Source organism: Myotis yumanensis, unplaced genomic scaffold, assembly GCF_028538775.1.
Source record: "Myotis yumanensis isolate MYYU_CA2020_CCGP unplaced genomic scaffold, mMyoYum1.0.hap1 SCAF_3, whole genome shotgun sequence".
In the NCBI taxonomy this organism is placed as follows: domain Eukaryota; kingdom Metazoa; phylum Chordata; class Mammalia; order Chiroptera; family Vespertilionidae; genus Myotis; species Myotis yumanensis.
This window is the reverse complement of record NW_027223754.1, coordinates 82000298-82023252: the sequence shown is the minus strand read 5'-3', so window position 1 is coordinate 82023252 and position 22955 is coordinate 82000298. Positions and strand designations below refer to the sequence as shown.

General features: G+C 40.7%; 1 protein-coding gene across 1 annotated transcript in view; it reads left to right on the top strand.

The window, feature by feature from the left end:
- The window catches only part of VWA8 (von Willebrand factor A domain containing 8), a 386454-nt gene that overhangs the window by 243683 nt on the left and 119816 nt on the right, over positions 1-22955 (top strand). Inside the window, exons 30-35 of the mRNA XM_070409005.1 lie at positions 11687-11797; positions 12925-12989; positions 13401-13526; positions 14564-14673; positions 15633-15787; positions 19380-19575. Of these exons, the coding sequence (XP_070265106.1) occupies positions 11687-11797; positions 12925-12989; positions 13401-13526; positions 14564-14673; positions 15633-15787; positions 19380-19575 (763 nt within the window). The remainder of the gene's footprint in view (positions 1-11686; positions 11798-12924; positions 12990-13400; positions 13527-14563; positions 14674-15632; positions 15788-19379; positions 19576-22955) is intronic.

Below are 22955 nucleotides of genomic sequence, written 5' to 3'. Positions count from 1 at the left end.
CCTCTTAAAGGCCCCAGTTTCTAATATATTGGGGCTTAGGATTTCAACATATTAATTGGGTAGATACAAACATTTAGTCCATTTCAGGAATACAGTATGATCCTTTAATATGTAATGATGATCAAGTTCATCACTACTGTTTGAAGACAGAACTATTGAAAAGTACAGATGCCCAGACTTAGGCTAATAATAATTCCAAACAGAAGATAAAGAGCAAAAGACAGGCTGTTTGTGTTTCAATTAATGAGAATTCTAAAGGTCTAAGTTAATTTGTACTATACCAGTAGAAAGAAGTGTAATGTTTCTGTATACTTATTACCCACCTAATATCTTATTTTTATTTTTATATTTTCAACTAGAGGCCCGGTGCACAAAAATTTGTGTACTCGTGGGGGACGGGGGTGGGGGGGTCTCTCAGCCCGGCCTGTGCCCTCTCGCAGTCTGGGACCCCTCGGGAGATAACGACCTGCTGGCTTAGGCCTGCTCCCGGGTGGCAGAGGGCAGGCCCAATCCCTAGGTGCAGCCCCTGGTCGGGCTCAGAGCAGGGCTGATTGGGGAGTTGGGGCGCCACCCCCTGTCATGCACAGAGCAGGGCAGATCAGGAGGTTGCGATGCCACCCTCAGTCACGCTCAGGGTAGGGCCGATTGGGGGGTTGGGGCACCGCCCCCTGTCACACTCAAGGCAGGGTCAATGGGGAGGTTGCGGCGCCACCCCCTGTCACGCACATAGCAGGGCCGATCAGGGGGTTGGGGCGCTGCCCCCTGTCACGCACAGAGCAGGGCCCATCAGGGGATTGGGGAGCTCCCCCCGTCACACACAGAGTAGGGCTGATAGGGGAGTTGGGGCACCGCCCCCTGTCACACACAGAGCAAGGCCGATCAGGGGGTTGGGGAGCTCCCCCCTGTCACACACAGAGTAGGGCTGATAGGGGAGTTGGGGCACCACCCCCTGTCACACACAGAGCAGGGCCGATCAGGGGGTTGAGGAGCTCCCCCCTGTCACTCACAGAGTAGAGCTGATAGGGGAGTTGGGGCACTGCCCCCTGTCACACACAGAGCAAGGCAGATCAGGGGGTTGGGGCTCCGCCCTCTATCACCCACAGAGCAGGGCCGATCACGGGGTTGGGGCGCTGCCACTGTCACACTCAGGGCAGGGCCGATGGGGAGGTTATGGCTCTACCCCGTCACACACAGAGCAGGGCCTGTGTGGGGCGGGGGGGGGGAGGTTGGGCTGCCGCACCCTGTCACACACAGAGCAGGGCCGATCAGGGGGTTGTGGCACCGCACCCTGTCACACACAGAGCTGCAGAGCGATCAGGGAGTTGGGGAGCTCCCCCCTATCAGGCACAGAGCAGGGCTGATAAGGGGGGTGGGGCACCTTCCCCTGTCACGAACAGAGCAGGGCGGATAAGGAGGTTGTGGCCCCGCCCCCTGTCACACACAGAGCCGCAGGGCGATCAGGGGATTTGGGCGCTGCCCCCTGTCACGCTGATCCCAGTGCCAGGAGGCCTCGCGGCTCTGCTGATCCCGGTGTTTAGAGGCATATTACCCTTTTACTATATAGGATAGAGGCCTGGTGCACGGGTGGGGGCCGGCTGGTTTGCCCTGAAGGGTGTCCTGGATCAGGGTGGGGGTCCCCACTGGGGTGTCTGGCCAGCTTGGGTGAGGGGATGATGGCTGTTTTCAGGCTGGCGGGTGACTGAAGCTCCCAACCGCTCCTTTTTTTCTTTTTTCTTTTTTATTCTGGGCCAGCTTTAGCTCTGAGGCTTGGCTCCAGCTCTGAGGCCTCGGCTGCTGAAAGCAGGTATCTGGTTTGTTTGGGTTCTATAATCGAAACACTGTTTCAACTCCAGCTCTGAGATCCCGGCTGGCTGAAAGCAGGTTTCTGGGGTTTTGTTTAGCTTCTATATTTGTAACAATCTTTCAAACTGCCAGCTCAGAGGCCGGCAGCGGCAGGCGGGGAATGTTGGAGTCCTCCGTCACTGAAGCAAGCAAGCCTCATGTTCGCTTCAAGCTGCCTGGCTGCCGGCCACCATCTTGGCTGGCAGTTAATTTGCATATCACCCTGATTAGCCAATGGGAAGGGTAGCGAGTGACACCAATTTGCATGTTTCTCTTTTATTAGTGTAGATAATATACAATGTGTATCTACTGTTGGGGATACCTCAGTGAACAAAAAAAACAAAAATCCTTGTCTTCAAAAGTTTATGTTCTGGTGGAGGAAGGTGGAAAATAAATAATTAAATTATAATAATAAGCAAAATAAATAATTAAATTATATCTTAAGGCAGAAGGTAAGAAGCAAGAGAGAGTAAAACATGGCTGGGAGAAACACTGCCATTTAAAATAGCCTGGTGGGCAGGGATTGCTTAACTGAAAAGGTTGTATTTAAGCAAAGACTTGATAGAGGAGAGAACAGATATCTGGGAGAGACATCCAGGTAAAGGGAATTATAAGTTCAAAGGCCCAGAGGCTGGAACCTGCCTCTTCATCTTTAAAAAGTGTGGTAAGGCCCAGCCAGCATAACTCAGTGGGTGAGCATGGTTTGATTCCTGGTCAGAGCATTTGCCAGGTTGCAGGTTCGATCCCCAGTAGACAGCGTGCAGGAGGCAGCCAATCAATGATTTTCTCTCACCATTGATGTTTCTATCTCTTCCTCTTTCTTTCTCTCTGAAATCAATATATATATATATATATATATATATATATATATATATATATATATATATAAATATATATAAAATATATATATATATAATATATATAAAAATCATATATATATATGATTTTTTAAAAGTGTAGTGAGGATGATGGATGAGGGAGGAAAGTATAAGGAGGTGAGGTCAAAGAGGCCACATAATAGGTTGTGGCAGGGGCGTGGTAGAGGGGGTTAGAAAGCAGATTACATAGAGCATTGTAGGCCATTGTAATGTTCTGGGGCCTAACTTTGAGTGGAAGGGGAAGGTGTTAGAGGGTTTCAAGCAGAGGAATGGTGTGCTCTGACATTTTTAGAGGATTTCTCTGACTCCTCTATGGTGAATAGTCTATAGGTTCTATGGCAGAATGAAGGAGACTAGTTAAGAGATTTTTGCCATGATTCAGAAAAGAGATAAGGGCTGTTTGGAGGAGTATGGAGGTTGTAAGTAATGATGGATTCTGGATATCTTTTGAAGGTAAGACCAAAAGGATTTCCTAATAAATCAGATGTATTGGATGAGAAAGAGTAGAATTAAAGACAACTTCAAGTTTTAGGGCCTGAGCAAATGAAAGGATAGAGTCACCATCAACTGAGATGAGGAAGGGATCAGTTTTGGAAAGATTAAGTGTTTGATTAAATTTTAGATGTCTATTAGGGATCCACATAGATTAATCTGGAGTTCAATGGAGAGGTCAAAACAGGAAATATAAGTTTGATAGTCATTGGCATATAAAGCATTGGAATGAAAAAGGTCATCAGGGGGTGAATGTGGGTAGAGAAAAGAAGTTTGAGCACTAAGCCCTGCAGCAATAAAACATTAAGAAATCGGGGATATGAGGAGGAATCCACCAACGGGATTGAAAATGAGTAGCCAGTGAAGTAGGTAAATAAACCAGGAAGTGTGGTACCCTCGATGGGAAGTGATGAGTGTCTCAAGGAAAGGGATCAGTTGTTAAATGCCAACAATGTGTGAAATAAAAGATTGCATACACTATCCCATGTTATTCTTCTAGCTGCCCAGTGAGGTAACAGTTAGTATTATATACGTGTAAGGACACTAAGGCGTGGGGAATTTTAACACCTTGCTCAACTACATGGGACCTGAGATTCAAACCACATTGGATGTACCCCAGCAGAGTCAAACTTTACCCACTCTCTCACTTCAGATACTTGGGGAAAGAATAGTCTGAGAGATTTTAGAATATTCATAATAGGAAAATAGTAAAGAAATGCAGTGCTGTTGCTTACGAGTATTTCAGGTCACTTTGAAAGTAAAGTGTTACCAAGAAATAGTACTTTTGGATTGTATCTAATTAAGAGGAAAATGTTGCATAAATAACATGTCAGTCATTAACTGAGTAAATAAGTAAACTTTAACTTTAGGCCTTGCCTTAATTTATGATAATTCTGAGTTAATAAATTTTTTCTGTTTTTCAAATTTTTCTTTTCATTTTTTCCTAGAAGCAGAGGTATGAATATCCAGATATTGCTTATAAAATTATGTTTCTAGCATATTGGAATAAGGATGTTACTTTATAGATTTCCAACAGAGCATCAGTGCCATTGAATTGAATTCTATAGCCAGAAGAATCTGTCTTTATGTTGGTGATTTTTAATTCTGTAAGCCAATTAAATTTGGACAGGAATCTAACTATGAATTATTTATGCAAACAGTCCTGCCAAATTTTCAGCTGTCAAATTTACATATATCAATTCTTTAAAAGTTTTTTAACTTCTCACCAAGTATTTTATTTTCTCAAAAGATTCAATTATTTGGTAACATTGCTGGTTAATACTCTATTCACTTACAACAACTTTCATCAAGAAAAAAAATTTGTTTTTCCCCACTGAATAAGAGAATATATTTGCCAATACATCTGATAAAGGCTTAGCATCCAAAATTTATAAGGATCTTACAAAACTCAGCACCAAAAAACCAAACAATCCAATTAAGAAATGGGCAAGCCCTAACTGGTTTGGCTCAGTGGATAGAACATCGGTCTGCGGACTAAAGGGCCCCAGGTTCTATTCCAGTCAAGGGCATGTACCTTGGTTGTGGGCACATCCCCAGCAGGGAATGTGCAGGAGGCAGCTGATCGATGTTTCTCTCTCATCTATGTTTCTAACTCTCTATCCCCCTCCCTTCCTCTCCATAAAAAATCAATAAAATATATTTTAAAAAAAAGAAATGGGCAAAAGCATCAGTAGATGAGTGGATTTAAAAAAGCAGTGGTACATTTACACAGTGGAATACTATGCAGCTGTAAAAAAGAAGGCTCTCTTACCCTTTGCGACAGCATGGAGGGACCTGGAGAGTATTATGCTAAGTGAAATTAGCCAGTCCAAGAAAGACAAGTATCACATGATCTCACTTATATGTGGAATCTAATGAACAAAATAAACTAATGAATGAAATAGATCCAGAGACATGGAAGCATGGAACAGACTGACAAATCTCAGAGGGAAGGGGGGAGATGGGAGCAGGAAGAGATTAACCTAAGAACTTATATCTGTATATGTATAACCCATGGACACAGATAATAGTGTAGTGAGGGCCTGGGGGCAGGAGCCAAGAGGAGAGGGTCAATGGGGGAAGGGGGGATATCTGTAGTACTTTCAACAATAAAGACAAATGTTTTAAAAAAGAAATGAGCAAAGGACTCTTCTCCAAAGAGGACGTACAGATGGCCAATAGATATATGAAAAATGCTAATCTTCAGAGAGATGCAAGTTAAAATCACAACAACAAAATATCACTCACACCTGTCAGAGTGGCTATCATCAATAAATCAACAAACAAGTGTTGGAGTGAATGTGGAGAAAAAGGAACCCTTGTACACGCTTGGTGGGAATGCAGATTGGTGTAGCCACTGTGGAAAGCAGTATGGTGTTACTTCAAAAAAATTGCAAATGGAATTGCCTTGTGACCCAGCAATTCCACTTCCGGGAATATATCTGAAGAAATCCAAAACACTGTCTAGAGAATATATGCATCTCTATGTTCATTGCAGCATCATTTACAATAGCCAAGATTTGACAGTAGCCCAGGTGCCCATCAGTAGATGAGTGGATAAAACAGCTGTGGTACATTTACACAATGGAATGAATATTACCCGGCTGTATCTCTACAAAGTGGAAACAGACTCATGGATACAGAGAACAGACTGACAGCTGTCATAGGGGAGGGAGTTGGGGCTGGGTGAGATGGGTAAAGGGATTAAGCAAAGAAAAAAAAAAGATTCATGAACAAGGACAACAGTATGGTGATTGCCAGAAGGAAGCGGGTGGAGGGTGAGGGAAAGTAAAAGAGCATAAAAGGGGGATAAATGGCAATGGAAGGAGACTTGTCTTGGGTGCTAAACACACAATACAATATACAGATGACTTACTGTAGAATTGTATACTTGATACCTGTATACTTTTATTAACCAATGTCACCCCAATAAATTTAACTTAAAAAGAAAAATATGCTTAACTTCCATAGCCAGGACATGGCCTTTTGCCATTCTAGCATGTTATCTGACTTACCCTTTTGACTACGGTGTTAACAGTTGTCCAGAAAGCTACCACAGTACTCTGAGCAATCATTGCTCAGCTTATCTGGAAACTTCCATTCTACCTATCATCTGAACTGCCTCTTCTTTTTCCAGAGAGAATATCTTAGCTGTCTATTTTATATTATGGCCCTGTTAGGATGTAAGACCTCTTTAATTCCAAATAAACAGCATGCAGCTGTAAAGTTAACAAATGGTAAATAGTTCTAATGGAATAAAAAAATGAGTGCACTGCCTTTAATTCCTTCTTCATCCTGCTATAAATGAAAACAGAGCTAAAATAGTGTAGAGAAGTGCTTCCATTAATTCATCTATCCTTTGTCTTTTAAAAATAAATCTTTGCTCTGCGTGCATTTCCCTGGTTAGCTTAAGAAGTTGTTCAAAAGGCCTTGCTAAAATAAAATCTTAAGTAAGGAAAGGGAAACTTCTCCATGCCTAAAAATAAAGTGCCCCACCCCCTCCCCATGAGATTACTTATTACATCTGTACAAAGTTTAGAATTTCAGACTTTTGGACATTGAGGTCATCCAGAGGTTACTTTTCTCCCAGTCAAATACAAACATAATAAAATTGCTCATTTGCTTCTCCTCCCTGCCCCCTTAAAGGAGCGCCAAAGCCACAGTTACATGTACTTGTGTGTGACGCAAAATTCTATTTTTAAACTCAGACAGAATATATCATTAGTCATTTACAGAAGGAAACCATTAACTTCTAAAAGGATGGAACAACAGAACTTCTTCACGTTGCCAATTGCTTCTAAAAACTAATTCTAAATACAGCAGCGGCTGGAAATACATGTTTTCTGTCACTTAGAAAGATACAGTTTTTCAGTTCACTTGGACCAGGTTATGAGTATATAAGTATTAGACCCTAAAAAGGAAGAAAAATGCAAAACTGTAGTAACTTATTTTTCTGCTTAATCATATCTGTTTAATCATCTGCTTATTCTTCTGTGTAATCATATTTTGGAATCAGACATTATTTTTAGGACTTTTTTTTTTTTTTTTTTTTTGCTTAGAAAAGTTAATGTTACCCCCAGATTGCTTCAGCACTAAGAATTCATGTTAATGTTATATATATTTTTCATACACAAAAGAGTTTCTCCTTTGTTTTTTTAAGAGTTTCTCCTTTAAAAAACAGTTATTCAAAAAAATTTAATCTAGAATAGAAACTGTAAACTTTTAACTTATTAACATGTTTTCTTAAGGAAAACTCAGGCAGGCATTACTGTCTTTTTCAAACTTTCTAATGCCAGAAGTAATACTTCTTATATGAAATGTTATTTTTAAAAAGAATATTTTTTAACATACATTCTTAATGGAGAATTACTTTTTATATAGAATAATGGATTCTAAGGGTGATGCTTGTGGAAAAACTTAAGCTTTGTCAAAATGCTTAGTTGAATTTTTACTACTGCCAAGATTGAGTATAGACAGAGAAGGAAACTATGTAATATGCATACTAATTTAATTCTTGAACACTTCAATAAAACTAGCTAGTAAAATAAATTTGAAATCACACCATGTGGTTCCAGATTTGCAGATGAGTCATTAATCCTTTTACATTTTAAAAATTTATCTCTGACTGAATTATATAATAGATGACAAGAGCCATAGTTAATTTACCATTGTAATCTCCTTTGTGTTTTAAATATCAACGGTTCAATAGATATTATGGGAGAAATAAACAAACATTTCATATTCTGTTTTCTAATTTTGCAGAGTATATTAATTATTTGGGTGCTTTGTGACTTAATTTTCCCCAAAGGAACTTCTTAAAATGAAAATTCATAAGAATTAGGATAATGGAGGAGTCCCAATTAAAAAAAAAAAAGGAAGAAAGAAAAGATAATTGTATAATGTAACAATGAGGCCTGACAATTTGCTGATGCCTTTTTGCAAACCTGTTAATGGTCTTCAAATTTTAACTAGAAAAGCCAACTTTTCATCCCTTTAAAAAATTTAATATTTCCTGGCTTTCTCAATTTTAAGTTCTTATTTCATGTGTGCTTTTTAAAAATATGTTTTTTATTGATTTTTCAGAAAGAGGAAGGGAGACGGAGAGAGAGATGGAATCATTGATCAGCTGCCTCCTGCACACCCCCTACTTGGGATCATGCCCTCAACCTGGGCATGTATCATGACCAGGAATCAAACTGTGACCTCCTGGTTCATAGTTCAATGCTCATCCACTGAGCCACACTGGCTGGACTCAGTTCATTTCTTTTAAATGCTTAAAGTTTAGTTAAAAATTTCTTTTCTTGAAAAACCTCGTCTAAATACTGAGAGATTATTACTTCATTTGCATAACTGATTAATAATGCTGGAGTAATCTCTTGTTTGTACATTATTACAATACCAACTATGAAAATTTTGTAAGCTTAGTGAATTTCAAGATGAGGAAACACTCATTACTAGCTAGGTTCCTGTAGTTCTTGATATTTTCTTGCTAACCATCTTTATATATCATGTACATATTTTCTGAATTGCACTAGATTTGAAAAGAATTAATTTAATTATTATTTTTAATTATTTAATTTTAATATGATTGTGTACAGTGTAAAAGAGTTTCAACAGAACATTCTTTAAGTGTCATTTTGATAAAAGTACATGGACTTGGTTCCTCTTCCCCAAAGCGGCCATAGGTGACCTCTGAAAATGGTTCGCTACTCACTAGACCCAGAAAACCCCATGAAATCATGCAAATCAAGAGGCTCAAATCTTCGTGTTCACTTTAAGGACACTCGTGAAACTGCCTAGGCCATCAAGGGTATGCATATTCGAAAAGCCACCAAGTATCTGAAGGATGTCACTATACAGAAGCAGTGTGTGCCATTCCGTCGTTACAACGGTGGAGTTGGTACATGTGCCCAGGCAAAACAGTGGGCTGGGCACAGGATCGGTGGCCCAAAAAGAGTGCTGAATTTTTGATGCATGTGCTTAAAAATGCAGAGAGCTCTGCTGAACTTAAGCTTTAGATGTAGGTTCTCTGGTCATTGAGCACATCCAGGTGAACAAAGCTCCCAAACTGCAGCATAGAACCTACAGAGCCCAGGGGTGGATTACCCCGTACATGAGTTCTCCCTGCTACAGTGAAAGAACTCTTACTGAAAAGAGAAGATTGTTTCTAAACCAGAAGAGGAGGTTGCACAGAAGAAAAAGAAACTGAAGAAACAAAAACTTATGGCCCGGGAGTAAATTCAGCATAAACTATCTACACTAATAAAAGAGAAACATGGTAATTAGCGTACGACCGCTACCCTTCCCATTGGCTAATCAGCATATCCTTATGCAAATTAACTGTCAGCCAAGATGGCGGCCGGCAGCCATGCACTGAAGCGAATAGGGAGGCTTGCTTGCTCCAGTGACAGCGGACTCCAACGTTCCCCGCCTGCCGCTGCCGGCCTCTCAGCTGCAACTCTAAGCAGCTATGTACTATGTTGCAAATAAGAAGCTAAACAAAACCCCAGAAACCGGCTTTCAGTCAGCCAGGTTCAGCCAGCCGGACCACAACATTGTATCAAATACAGAAGGAAAAACAAAGGCCAGAAACCGGCTTTCAGCAGCCAAGGCCTCAGAGGTAAAGCTGGCCCAGAATAAAAAAAAAAGAAAAGAAAAAAAGGAGCTATTGGGAGCTTTAGTCACCCGCCAGCCGGAAAACAGCCCTCAGCCCCTCAGCCAGACTGGCCAGGCACCCCAGTGGGGACCCCCACCCTGATCCAGGACACCCTTCAGGGCAAACTAGCCAGCCCCCACCCGTGCACCAGGCCTCTATTCTATATAGTAAAAGGGTAATATGCCTCCCGGCACCGGGATCAGTGGAGCAGCGAGGCCTCCCAGCACCGGGATCAGCGTGACAGGGGGGAGCTCCCCAACCCCCTGATCACCCTGCGGCTCTGTGAGTGGCAGGGGGCGGGGCTACAACCTCCCTATCCACCCTGCTCTGTTCATGACAGGGGAAGGCACCCCAACCCCCTGATCAGCCCTGCTCTGTGCCTGATAGGGGGGAGCTCCCCAATCCCCTGATCGCCCTGTGGCTCTGTGTGTGACAGGAGGGAGCTCCCCAACCCCCTGATCGCCCTCGGCTCTGTGTTTGACAGGGTGCGGTGCCCCAACCCCCCTCCCCCCCCACAGGCCCTGCTCTGTGTGTGACAGGGTAGAGCCATAACCTCTCCATCAGCCCTGCCCTGAGTGTGACCGTGGCGGCGCCCCAACCCCCTGATCAGCCCTGCTCTGTGGATGATAGAGGGTGGCGCCCCAACCCCCCTCCACGGGCCTTGCTCTGTGTGTGACAGGGTAGAGCCATAACCTCCCCATTGGCCCTGCCCTGAGTGTGACAGGGTGCAGCGCCCCAACCCCCTGATCCGTCCTGCTCTGTGTGTGACAGGGGGCGGTGCCCCAACTCCCCTATCGGCCCTACTCTGTGAGTGACAGGGGGGAGCTCCTCAACCCCCTGATCGACCCTGCTCTGTGCATGACAGGGGGGAGCTCCTCAACCCCCTGATGGGCCCTGCTCTGTGCGTGACAGGGGGGAGCTCCCCAACCCCCTGATCGACCCTGCTCTGTGTGTGACAGGGTACGGAGCCCCAACCCCCCTGATGGGCCCTGCTCTGTGAGTGACAGGGGGCAGCGCCCCAACCCCCTGATTGGCCCTGTTCTGTTAGTTACAGGGGCCAGCGCCCCAACCCCCTGATAGGCTCTGCTCTGTTCGTGACAGGGGGTGGCGCTGCAACCTCCCCATCGACCCTGCCTTGAGTGTGACAGGGGGCGGTGCCCCAACCCCCCAATCGGCTCTACCCTGAGCGTGACTGAGGGTGGCATCGCAACCTCCCGATCCGCCCTGCTCTGTGCATGACAGGGGGCGGCGCTCCAACTCCCCAATCGGCCCTGCTCTGAGCCCCACCAGGGGCTGCACCTAGGGATTGGGTGTGCCCTCTGCCACCCGGGAGCAGGCCTAAGCCAGCAGGTCGTTATCTCCCAAGGGGTCCCAGACTGCGAGAGAGCACAGGCCGGGCTGGGGGACCTCCCTCCCCTCCCGAGTGCACAAATTTTTGTGCACCGGGCCTCTAGTATCTAATAAAAGTTAAAAAAAAAAAAAAAAAAAGTAAATGGACTTTTAAAAAGTATTAGTTCTCTTAATTTTATCATTATTATGTAATAAAACTAGCCTATGTTAAGAAAGGGGTGGTTTTTAAGATAAAATCTTCAAAAAGAATACCTTCTACATCATATAATTAGAAACTTCTTCATTAAACCATCAAATAGTTTAAATTCTATGTTAAGGAAATCACTGGGTATCTTCATCTTTAGTGTTTCAATATTTCCATCTTCCATTTGGATTATCATTATAACCTTTACTCCCAGGTTGCCAAGAACTTTCTGCTTCTGCAAAAAGGAACAAATCTTGAACTTTTCACTGTTCTCTTTACTCCCAGAGTAATACCATCCTATTGTTGGATACCATTGGCCGAGCCGTTCGTCGTCTCATCCTCCCTTCAGAAGAAGTTACATCTAAGAAACCTTCCTGGTGGAACAAGGAAGAAGCTGTAAGGAATACCCAACTTGTCCAGCAAATTGTCAAGGATTTTCTATAGCTTTTTAACCATAAACATGAATGCCTGCCCATCCCTTTCATTGCCTTTTGTTTATTATAATGCACAAGAGAATTCTCTTACTATGCACTTGTAGATTTTAACACAATTCAAACAGACATAGATACACATATCATTATATAACATTGGCTTCTTTTTGTATCCATTGTATGCACATGAAAGCTTATCAGGACTGAATTAATAATAATAAAACATTATGAGCTATTTGAGTATGATATTTATAACAAATTCCTAATCATGCACCACTTTAACTTGTTTTCCAGATATGCATTTATGTTTTGGATTTATATGATAAACCCATGAGTACAACACCTAATTACACCTACTAGATAAAATAATTAAACTAGTAAATAAACATTTTAGGCCAACCCAAAGAATTTATTATGCCATTTAGGAAAACATCGTGGATATATAATAAGGCTTATCCTCTGCTCTGCAGGGTAGCATACTTAGGTCTTAAAAGTCCATGAAAAGAGATTTTTTTAAATGTCATGAAGGTCTCCAAATCTAAGAAGAAAAGCATTTTCTATTTATTTATGTTAAATTCCACTGTTAATCATCCAATAGCACGTTCATTTCTAACCAGTATTGGGTGTTATCTTTTAACAATTCCAAAGGTGTTTTAGTGCATAGTTCCCAGTAAATTTTGACATATATTTTAGCCCATGTTACCATAAGTCTTGGCCTAGATCAGTGATGGCGAACCTTTTGAGCTCGGCATGTCAGCATTTTGAAAAACCCTAACTTAACTCTGGTGCCATGTCACATATAGAAATTTTTTTAGATTTGCAACCATAGTAAAACAAAGATTTATATTTTTGATATTTATTTTATATATTTAAATGCCATTTAACAAAGAAAAATCAACCAAAAAAATGAGTTCGTGTGTCACCTCTGACACGCGTGTCATAGGTTCGCCATCACTGGCCTAGATAAAGAGGTAGCTTTTCTGAAAATTACTTTTTACATGTTGAAAAATTTTATTTAAGGCAAAGCAGCTGAAGAGACATGACTGCATCTGACATATTTAATGTGAATATTTTGTTTTGTTTTGTCTTTAGGAAACGTATAAAATGTGTAAAGAATTTTCGCACAAAAACTGGCTAGTATTCTACAAGGAAAAAGGGTGAGCTCTTGGTTGTAGATATAAACTGTGGTCCTTATTTTGCCCCTTATACTTCCTCTTTTAAATATATTTGTTTATTATAAAACTAACGTATCCAAATTATAAATGTTTTATTATAAAAGAAACTCATCCCACATTGTAGAACATTGAACAATAGACATAAGAAAAGACAGTGCTCATAACTCCTTTATTCAACCACCACTAGCATGGCAGCTGGCACTTTCCATTATTTCTTCTGATGCATACCCTTGCGTAGTTCATAATTTTGTATAACTGTTTGCTTAGTTAACTCTTTTCTATGTTATTACTTAGTCTTCAAAATAATCTTAAGGTTGAAATGATTTTGCCATGATTACGCAACCGTTATCCTGAGCATCTCTTTTCAGATACAGTTTTCTTCTCCTTTTTCAGGAGCAACTTGACTGTGCTGGATGTGCTAGAAGGGCGAACTCATACCATCTCACTTCCCATCGACCTCAAGACAGTTTTTCTTGTAGCGGAGGACAAATGGCTTCTGGTGGAGAACAAAACCAATCAGTGGGTGGACCTACATAGTATCTCATGCTACCGCTCCTCCTTACTTACCGATTATCCAACATCCTTACTGTTCTGTCTTTCTGTGTCTTTTAACAGTTTCTGAATTTGGCAGCACCTCTGTGGGTAAAAGTTAAAAGAAGTGAGGAGAGAAAATTACAGTAAATTAAAGGTCACTTTACAGAGTAATTACAAAAGTGTTTTAGAAGATCACATTGAAATTAACAGTAAAAACATAATAACTTGTATGTATGATCCATATTTCTTTGAGCTTTTTCCTGTTAGCACATTGAGAACTCACTGTGTTCTTGCCAAACTAGAGATTCTTCAAAATAGATCTTCAGTTTATCCTGTCTTCAAAGGGCCACAGTCTCCATCATAGAGCTGTTGCTTTTTTGTGACTTCACAGAATCACCTCTTAGAAGTTTCTTCTTCATTTGATCATGTGTGCTCTTATTTGGTTATGTTTGTGTTTTTGTTGCTTCCCATTGCACTGCACACTTCTTGATGAAAGGGACATTGTGTGCTCTTGGCATAAAGAGGGTGCACGGACCCTTACTGGTTTGGCTCAGTGGATAGAGCTCAAAAGATTTCTGGCTATTTCTACAGCACCATCTCAGAAATCTTAAAAATAAGGAGATCAAGGAGAATACAGAAGTGAAGGCTTCTGTCCCTTAGCTGGTCACAAATCAGAGGTCAGGCTCCCACTTCCTGGCTGATCAAACAGTTGTATCAACAGCAGGCTCCATGATAATAAGAGTGCGTATCGTTGCAGTTGTTTTTTCTTTTCTTTTTTTTCTTGTACAGCCCTTCCTCTTACACGAAGTGCTAGATTTTTAGTTCACATTTGTTACTGCATTGTGATTATCACTGCTCCTTTTACATGGTGTTGACAATCACAATGAAACTCTGGGAATTGCAAATTATGCTAAAAATATAAAAAAAGAGGCTTTGGGAAGAAAAACTTGATTTTTCTAGTCTGGCTGCACGATTACTAGAAAAATAAAAACTTTTCACTTGGATGTTTTGTTTGTTTACAGGAAATACCTTTTAACTAAACCTGCACACATCGAATCTGAGGATAGTGGGGTTTGCCAGTTGTATGTATTGAAGGAGGAGCCGCCCAGCACAGGGTTTGGAGTTACACCAGGTAAGCCCTGTGCTCTTTGTATTTATGGCTGTATGGGTGTGTGCTCATATACACACCATCCTCTAGAACCATTGAACAGCAATAATATCAGCATACGTTAAATTTATACCAAGAGCAAACTTAGTCACTACACTGGTAATAGTTAATAAGAATCCACCATCTTTTAAGTTCTGTCTTTGAATTTTTTTAACTGACATTTCAGAATTTTTATATACATTTAGGTTCCAAGTCTATTTTAGGATAGCATTTTTCCTTTTCGCTTAGACCAGTGGTTCTCAACCTTCCTAATGCCGCGACCCTTTAATACAGTTCCTCATGTTGTGGTGACCCCCAACCATAAAATTATTTTCGTTGCTACTTCAAAACTGTAATTTTGCTACTTTTATGAATCATAATGTAAATATCTGATATGCGGGATGTATTTTCATTGTTACAAATTGAACATAATTAAAGCATAGTGATTAATCACAAAAACAATATGTAATTATATATGTGTTTTCCGATGGTCTTAGGCGACCCCTGTGAAAGGGTCGTTTGACCCCCAAAGGGGTTGCGACCCACAGGTTGAGAACCACTGACTTAGACCATCAGGCTTTCAACTTAATTCATCACAGTTTTGGGGAAGTAAATAGTACTTATGAAAAAACTCTAAAACATACCATTACCAACATGGATTGGGTCAATTTCATGTCTTTTCTGCAGGGCTCTACTAATGATAATATTAATTGCTAATAAAAATGTGAATGCCATAAGTACTTGAAATTACTTTGAGAAGATGCCTTGATAGTAAAAAAACTGAGTTTTCTCAGACGAAGAGCCATGAATGTAATTCAAAGTGTTTCCTCCTTTTTAACTTGTGCTTTTCTGTTTAAGTTGGTGAGAATGAAATCTTGTAAAAATTAATTTCAGGGAGCATTTCATGGGCATGTGGTATCTAATGTTTCTCTGACACTATTCAGAAACAGATTTCAGCATACCTCATAGAATTTCAAGTGAGCAGCTATCATCTGAGAATCTGAGTTCAGCTGTGGGACAAAAGATTGCCTCTCCTAACCGATTTCTCTCAGATGAGAACAGTTATGCTACAGTCGTTGTTGGTTTCCCAGATCTCATGGTAAGATCAGTTATTTAACTTATTGAATAAATATTTCTTCTTAATTTGGCCTATAATATAAAGCCTATTTGAGGAGGTAATTAAAAATGAAATGATTTTCTGATAAACATTTCAAATCAACATTCTGTTTTCCAAATCAATTCTTGAAAAATGTTTTACATAAATGGTTTCATTGCCTTTTTTAAAAATATATTTTTATTGATTTCAGAGAGGAAGGGAGAGAGAGATAGAAGCATCAATGAGAGAGAATCATTGATCGGCTACCTCCTGCATGCCCCCTACTGGGTATCGAGCCTGCAACCTGGGAATGTGTCCTTGACCAGAATCAAACTGGGACCCTTCAGTCCCTAGGCCGATGCTCTGGCCACTGAGCCAAACTGGCTAGGATTTCTTTGCCTTTTTTAAATTAGCATTTAAAGTGTGATGCATGTAAATGCTTAACCCACTGAGAGTGATTTTAGATCATGTTGTCCTAATGTGTGCTCATGTAATCTGCCAAGAGGAACAATTTGAGACTAATAAAAAAACATGTCTTCTAGACATTTTTTAAGTGAAATATGTCAGGATCTCATTACTGTAGATTAAAATTTTCAACACTGATGAACATCAATTCACTTTTCATTGAGTTTGCTCTGATTTATCGTATCATTGCAGCATCCAGATTATACTATGAATGCTGATGGTATCAACTTAATTTGCTTTTGGATGGACCCTTCTGCTGTTATTTATTATTATCTGTACAGAAGAGGCTGTTTGTAATTGGTTCTAGGTGAAACTAGGCACCATCTTCCCCTGATGGTAACTTGGATAAATGAAAGAAGTTGCCATTTAATAACCCGAGATATAGCTCCATGTGTTCTGATTAAACATTTAATTTTTATAATTTCCTTTGTAGCTTTGAGGTGAGATGATAGAATTATTTAAATATAAAAATGTCAGTTCTGCTTGATAGTATACCAATCTCGCATACCTCAAAATTTTAATGTAATTAATGAATGAAGAGTACTTCAGGGTAAAAGACTTTTGAAATTCAAAACCCTATAGATAATATGTGGCTTAGAACTTTGCCATATGTCTTCCTAATTATCAAGTAAAAAGCATTTGCTATAATATTACGTAACTGAAAATAAAACATGTTGAAATACAGTATCTAGAGCAGCTTTGATTGAATGAAAGAGGTGTTTAATATGCTTTCTACAATGCTTGCTGCTATCGGTATAGAAAATACTGGAGCTATTTTTCTGAAGGTATAACTATTTACAAATTCATATTCTGATTAAAGAAATTAGTATAGAAATATAATCCTATATAATAAAAGGCTATATGCAAATCGACCGAACAGCGGAACAACTGGTCACTATGACACGCACTGACACTCAACACAGGAGCTGCCCCCTGGTGATCAGTGCACTCCCACAGCGGGAACGCCACTCAGCCACTCACGGCTGGTGAGTGCAGCAGCACTAAGGATGTCCGACTGCCGGCTTAAGCCCACTTCCTATCAGTCAAACGTCCCCCATAGGCTCCCAGACTACAAGAGGGCACAGGCCAATTTCATGCACTGGGCCTCTAGTGTTACTATAAAAAGGTTAGAAAGTACAAGTTGAATATAAGGCACTGTTTTTATTAGCCCTGTAGAAATTCCTTGTAGCCTGTAGAACGAGTGACCTTGTTAAATTAAAAGCTCTATCCTTGTCCTGGCAGGTGTGTTCAGTGTTTAGAGTATTGGCCCTTGGACCAAAGGGTCACAGGTTTCATTCCCAATCAAGGGCAGGTTACCTGGGTTGCAGGTTTTATCCTGGTTGGGGTACATGAGGGAGGCAACCAGCTGATGTGACTCTCTCACAGTGAAGTCTCTCTCACTCTCTCTTTCTCTCTCTCTCTCACTCTCACCCTCCTCCCTCCCTTCCTCCTTTCCCTCTCGAAAAATCAATGGGAAAAACATCCTTGGGTAAGGATTAACAAAATAAATATATATAAAAGCTGTATTCTCCACATTTAATATGGTACCCATCACATAGATGTTCAATGAATTTTTGTTTAATGAAGGATTCATCGATTATGCAGCCTTTTAGCATTTTATACCAGTCATATGTTTTAGGCCTTAATGCAATAGTCAGGCACTTCTACAAGATTTTATAGATGAAGAAACAGAAACAGAGAGGATGTATCCCCTAGGTCCTTGGTCGGCAAACTGTAGCTCTTTGGCCCCTTGAGTGTGGGTCTTCCTAAGCCTTAGGAGTACCCTAATTAAGTTAACAATGTACCTACCTATATAGTTTAAGTTTAAAAAATTTGGCTCTCAAAAGGAATTTCAATCGTTGTACTGTTGATATTTGGCTCTGTTGATTAATGAATTTGCCGACCACTGCCCTAGGCTACAGCGATTATGAGTAAGTCAGCTGGGATTTGAGCTCAGGTGTGATTGACCGGAAATCATAGACTTTCTACTATAAGACAGTCCCTTTCCGCTTCTACGTGAATTTCTTTCGATTCTTCATAAAACTGTCAACAAAGGGGTATGTTGCCTTTTATTAACTTTTTATAGCATTATCAGAGGCACCTAAATTATTATAAACTTATTAAAACTTTCTAAACTAATACCAAATATCTGCAAAAACCTACAGCAAATATCATCCTAAATAGTGAAACATTAAAAGCAATTCTTTCAATATCAATAAGACAAGTATACCCACTGTCACCACTTTTATTAAACATCTCATATGTGATCTATTAAAAAATTGATAAATTTCATCAATGCTAAAAACTTAAGCTCTGTAAAAGACACTGTTAAGAGAGGAAAAGACAATCAACAGGCTGGGAGCAAATATTGGCAAATCACATTTCCAACAAAGGACTTGTATTAGGAATATATAAAGATTTATCAAAACTCAAGAGTAAGAAAACCAATAATCCAAAATAAAAATAAAAAATGGGTAAACAGTGTCCCAGTGTGAGGTGTCAGAGCAAGTGAAAAGGACATCTGTGATGGGGGAGGGGGAACCACTAGTGATGGCAGTCAGTCCAGGCAGGATGAAGATGCTGTGTCCCCTTGAAGGGGCAACTTGATTTGGGAGCCAAATAAGGTGAGGAGGGCATCCAGGCATGAGCATAGCTCAGTGTGGGCTATCGGGACCATATGATAAGTAGACTTACCATGGTGTTCACTTTGTAAGGTAAAATAGGCATTGAGTCTTTGTGTTGTATACCTGAAACTAATCCAATGTTGTAGATCAACTATACTTTAATTTTAAAAAATACTGGTAATGTTCTATTCCTTATGCCAGATAGTGGATATGTTAGGTGTTTATTTTTAAACTAACTATATTGTTATATTTCATCCTTTTAGTTATAATTCATTTCAAGATAAAACATAGGTTGTATAATCACACTTGTCTGAAAATTATGATTATTTGTGAAGCAGCTATCTCCTGTACCAAATTCAAAAAGTTTAAGGAATAATTTTATTTTCTTATACTTGTGAAATGTAAGTTTACTACTGGTATCTGCATAGAGGGCTGTATTACCCAAGCTGTGGTGAATGTGGTTCATAGCACTTCAGTACTTGCATCTCTTTTTGTGTGTTTTTCAGTCTCCCAGTGAAGTTTATTCTTGGAAAAGGCCATCATCTTTGCATAAATCAAGGGTCACTGATACAGCGTTCTATGGGGGGAAGAAGAAAAGTGGAACTCCAAAACAGAGCAATTGTGTGACTCTTGTGGATACTAATCAGATAGTCCGGATTTTGCCCCCAGGAGAAGTCCCTCTAAAAGATATCTACCCAAAAGGTAAGAAACTTACCAATTCCTACTTTAGCAAGATAGTTAAAGGCAGTTTCCTTTTGGTAGGGATATTTAATTTATCATTACCATTGTATATTTATAAGAGTGGTCTAGTAGTTTTAAAGACCTGTATGTACTCAGAAAGTTTTCACGCAACTTCCCACACTGTGTAGTTTTAGTCTTTGCTGTTAGAACTCATCTTCATTTGCATTACATTCTATAAAATAACTTTACTTAAAATATGTTGTCAAAGAGACCTTTAAAAATCACTAGAATATTAGACATAGATCTGACTTTTTTCTTAAGCCAGAGATTTCAAATGGTGTGCCAAAGCACACGGGTGTGCTGCAAGAATTTTTAAAACATGAGATACTTGACTATTTAGTCAAGTGAACTGACATCTTTTCCCCTAGATTGTCATATAAAAAATTATAGCGGCCAATACAACAGTAGCTGTCTGGTGTAAATGAATCAAAATTATACCTATTTTTTGTCAGATCAGCAAAAGTATATTTCTTGGTGTGCCACAAAATTTTAGTAATTAGTTTATGTGTGCCATGAGATGAAAAAGGTTTGAAAATTGGTGGCTTAAACTCTTGTGATGAAAGGTGACGGACTTATGCAGATGGATTCACTTACTAGTGCTCTCAAAAATCAACGTATATTTATAACTACACTAGAGGCTCAATGAACAAAAATTCATGCACTTGGGTGGTGGGAGAGAGTCCCTCAGCCCAGCCTGCGCCCTCTCAGAGTCCAGGAGCCCTCAGGGGATGTCTGACTGACGGCTTAGACACGCTGCCTTCAGTCTGGCCTCCCTCTGCCGGAGGCGACCGGGCAGGCTGGCGCCAGCCAGCGAGCGGCCAGCCCCGCCCCCTGATCTCCCCTCCATGTCACTAGTTGCCGCCGCCTCACCCCATTGCCTTCCCCTCCCTCTGCCCTCTGGCATGTGCCTTGGCTGGCCTGGTGCCACTTGCTTGCCAGCCCCACCCCCTGCCAACCAGTTGTTCTGCCGTCCGGTCGATTTGCATATTATACTTTTATTATATAGGATGTTTTGTTTGGGGCTGCAAATTATGCTCAGAGACTGAATTTGTCTTTGCAAGCTTAACACAGTTTCATTGTAGGAATTTCACTACCCAGTAGCATACAGAATAATGTCTTTTAATAAGCCAATAAAGAAATAACATACTCCAAACCAATGATCAGTTAATTACACTATTGTTCCAGGCAGGTGGAGATGAAAGAAATAAGTTCAAATTTAGTCAAGGTGTACCTTTTCTATGAGAGACTGCTTAACCAACCTGGAGCACACTTCCAGCGCCAGCACAAAACCAAAGTCCCTATTGCTATAGTGTGTGGCCAGGAAGCAGTAGCACGGCATTGGACACAAGATGGTCTCCTTCTCAGGCCACTGCTAGTATATGAGTTGCCTTTATGAGGACAGGAGCTGATGCCTCAAAGATCTTCAGAGATCTATTTAGGTCAGCAAAGGGTTGCCTTGCCCAGACCAGAGAGTCTCCAATAGGTCCTCACAAACTCTTGGTATTTAGAGTGAAATGCCCTCTTGTTGTAGCTGCTTCTCCACGTTTTATTTGATAAGTCCCCCTAGCAGAACATCTCAGCATCTGAGCTACTGAGTGCTTATCAATAACAACAGGTGAGATAATGACATTCTGGCACAACTTTCTTCATTCTTATATCTAGACAACTGTATTTCTAAAGACAATATGTGGTTTTTTTTGTCTGTGCCAAAAACAAATGGATTTAAAACAACTTTGATTTGAAATCATATCAAATCAATACACAACACTGCATAGCATATGTCAGGTCCTCCACTGATCACTTTTCTTTGTATAAATTCACTTAATCTTCAAATCCCCACTTTATTGTTAATGTAATCTCTAATTTATATGCAGGGAAACAGAGAGGTAAAATAATTTGCTGAGGATCTCCCCACCAGAGGCCTGCAGAGCCGAAGTCTGCACCAAGGTCTTCCAATCCCTAGTCCTGAGCTATTCTTACTGAAGCACACTGGCTTTAATTATCCTATATAATAAAAGGGTAATATGCAAATTGACCCTAACAGCAGAACAACTGGGAATGACTGGTCACTATGACACACTCTGACCACCAGGGGGCAGACGCTCAGTGCAGGAGCTGCCCCCTGGTGGTCAGTGTGCTCCCACAGGGGGAGCTCTGCTCAGCCACAAGCCAGGCTGACGGCTTCCAGCCAGCAGGTGGACGTCCCCCAAGGGGTCCCAGACTGCGAGAGGGCACAGGCCGGACTGAGGAACCCCCCCCCCCCCATGCACAAATTTTTGTGCACCTGGCCTCTAGTAATAGATAATTATGAAAATTTTGTTATCACTGAGCCACTGATTATTATTTGCATCACAAAGGCAGTAATAGGCTGTCCTGTATTTACATTTATTATATTAACATGGACTTTGTAAATATAATTCTAAATGCATTACAGAAATCTATTACTGGGTTTGAAAAGTCCTGGTTATATGTTAATATTTAGAATTATTAGTTCCTTCCACATAAATCATCATTTCCTTAAAATGTTTTTTATGGTAGAAGAGGCAGGTGAATAAACTTCCAGTTGTAGCACATTGCTATGATAGGAATCTTCACAAGTGGGGGAAGCTTACAACCCAGACTGATGATTATGATCTGACTCTTGAAGGATGAGTGGGAGTAAATCAAATGAAGGAATTGTTCCAGAAAGAAGGAACCTCATGTGAAAGGTACAGGGGCATGACAGAGCATTCCAGGAACTACAAGAAATTCTGCACTAGAGTTTAGAGCACCTTCATCCACCCAAAAACCTGGGGTCAGCCCTGATACTTCTCCCTCATTTTCCATTGCTAATCTATCATCAATTACATGTCCTTCTGATAAATCTTACAAACTTATCTGATATCCACCCTCTTGTGTACAACTCTGTTGCCAACATTTAAATCATCACCAACACTGCACTGGAATATTGCAATAGCCTCCTGACAAAGTTCCCTCTTCCAGTCTTTCTTCCTTCTCCCATTCTCCACAATCAGAGTGATATTTTTCAAGTATACATTTTTCTCTTAGTAAGGCCTAGTTAACATACAGTAAAGTTCACACTTTTTAGTGCTATAGTGCTATGAGTTTCACAAATACTTATAGTTGCATAACTGTCACCACAATCGATAGAGAACAGTTCTAGCTCCCCTAAAATCTCCCCCATGACACTGTGCCGTCAAATCCTCCTCCTGCTGCCAAACCCCCACTGGCCTGATTTCTGTACTTACAGATTTGCCTTTTCCAGAATGTCATATCAATGGAATCACACAGCATGTGGTCATTTGAGTCTGGCCTCTTTCACTTAATATAATGTACTTGAG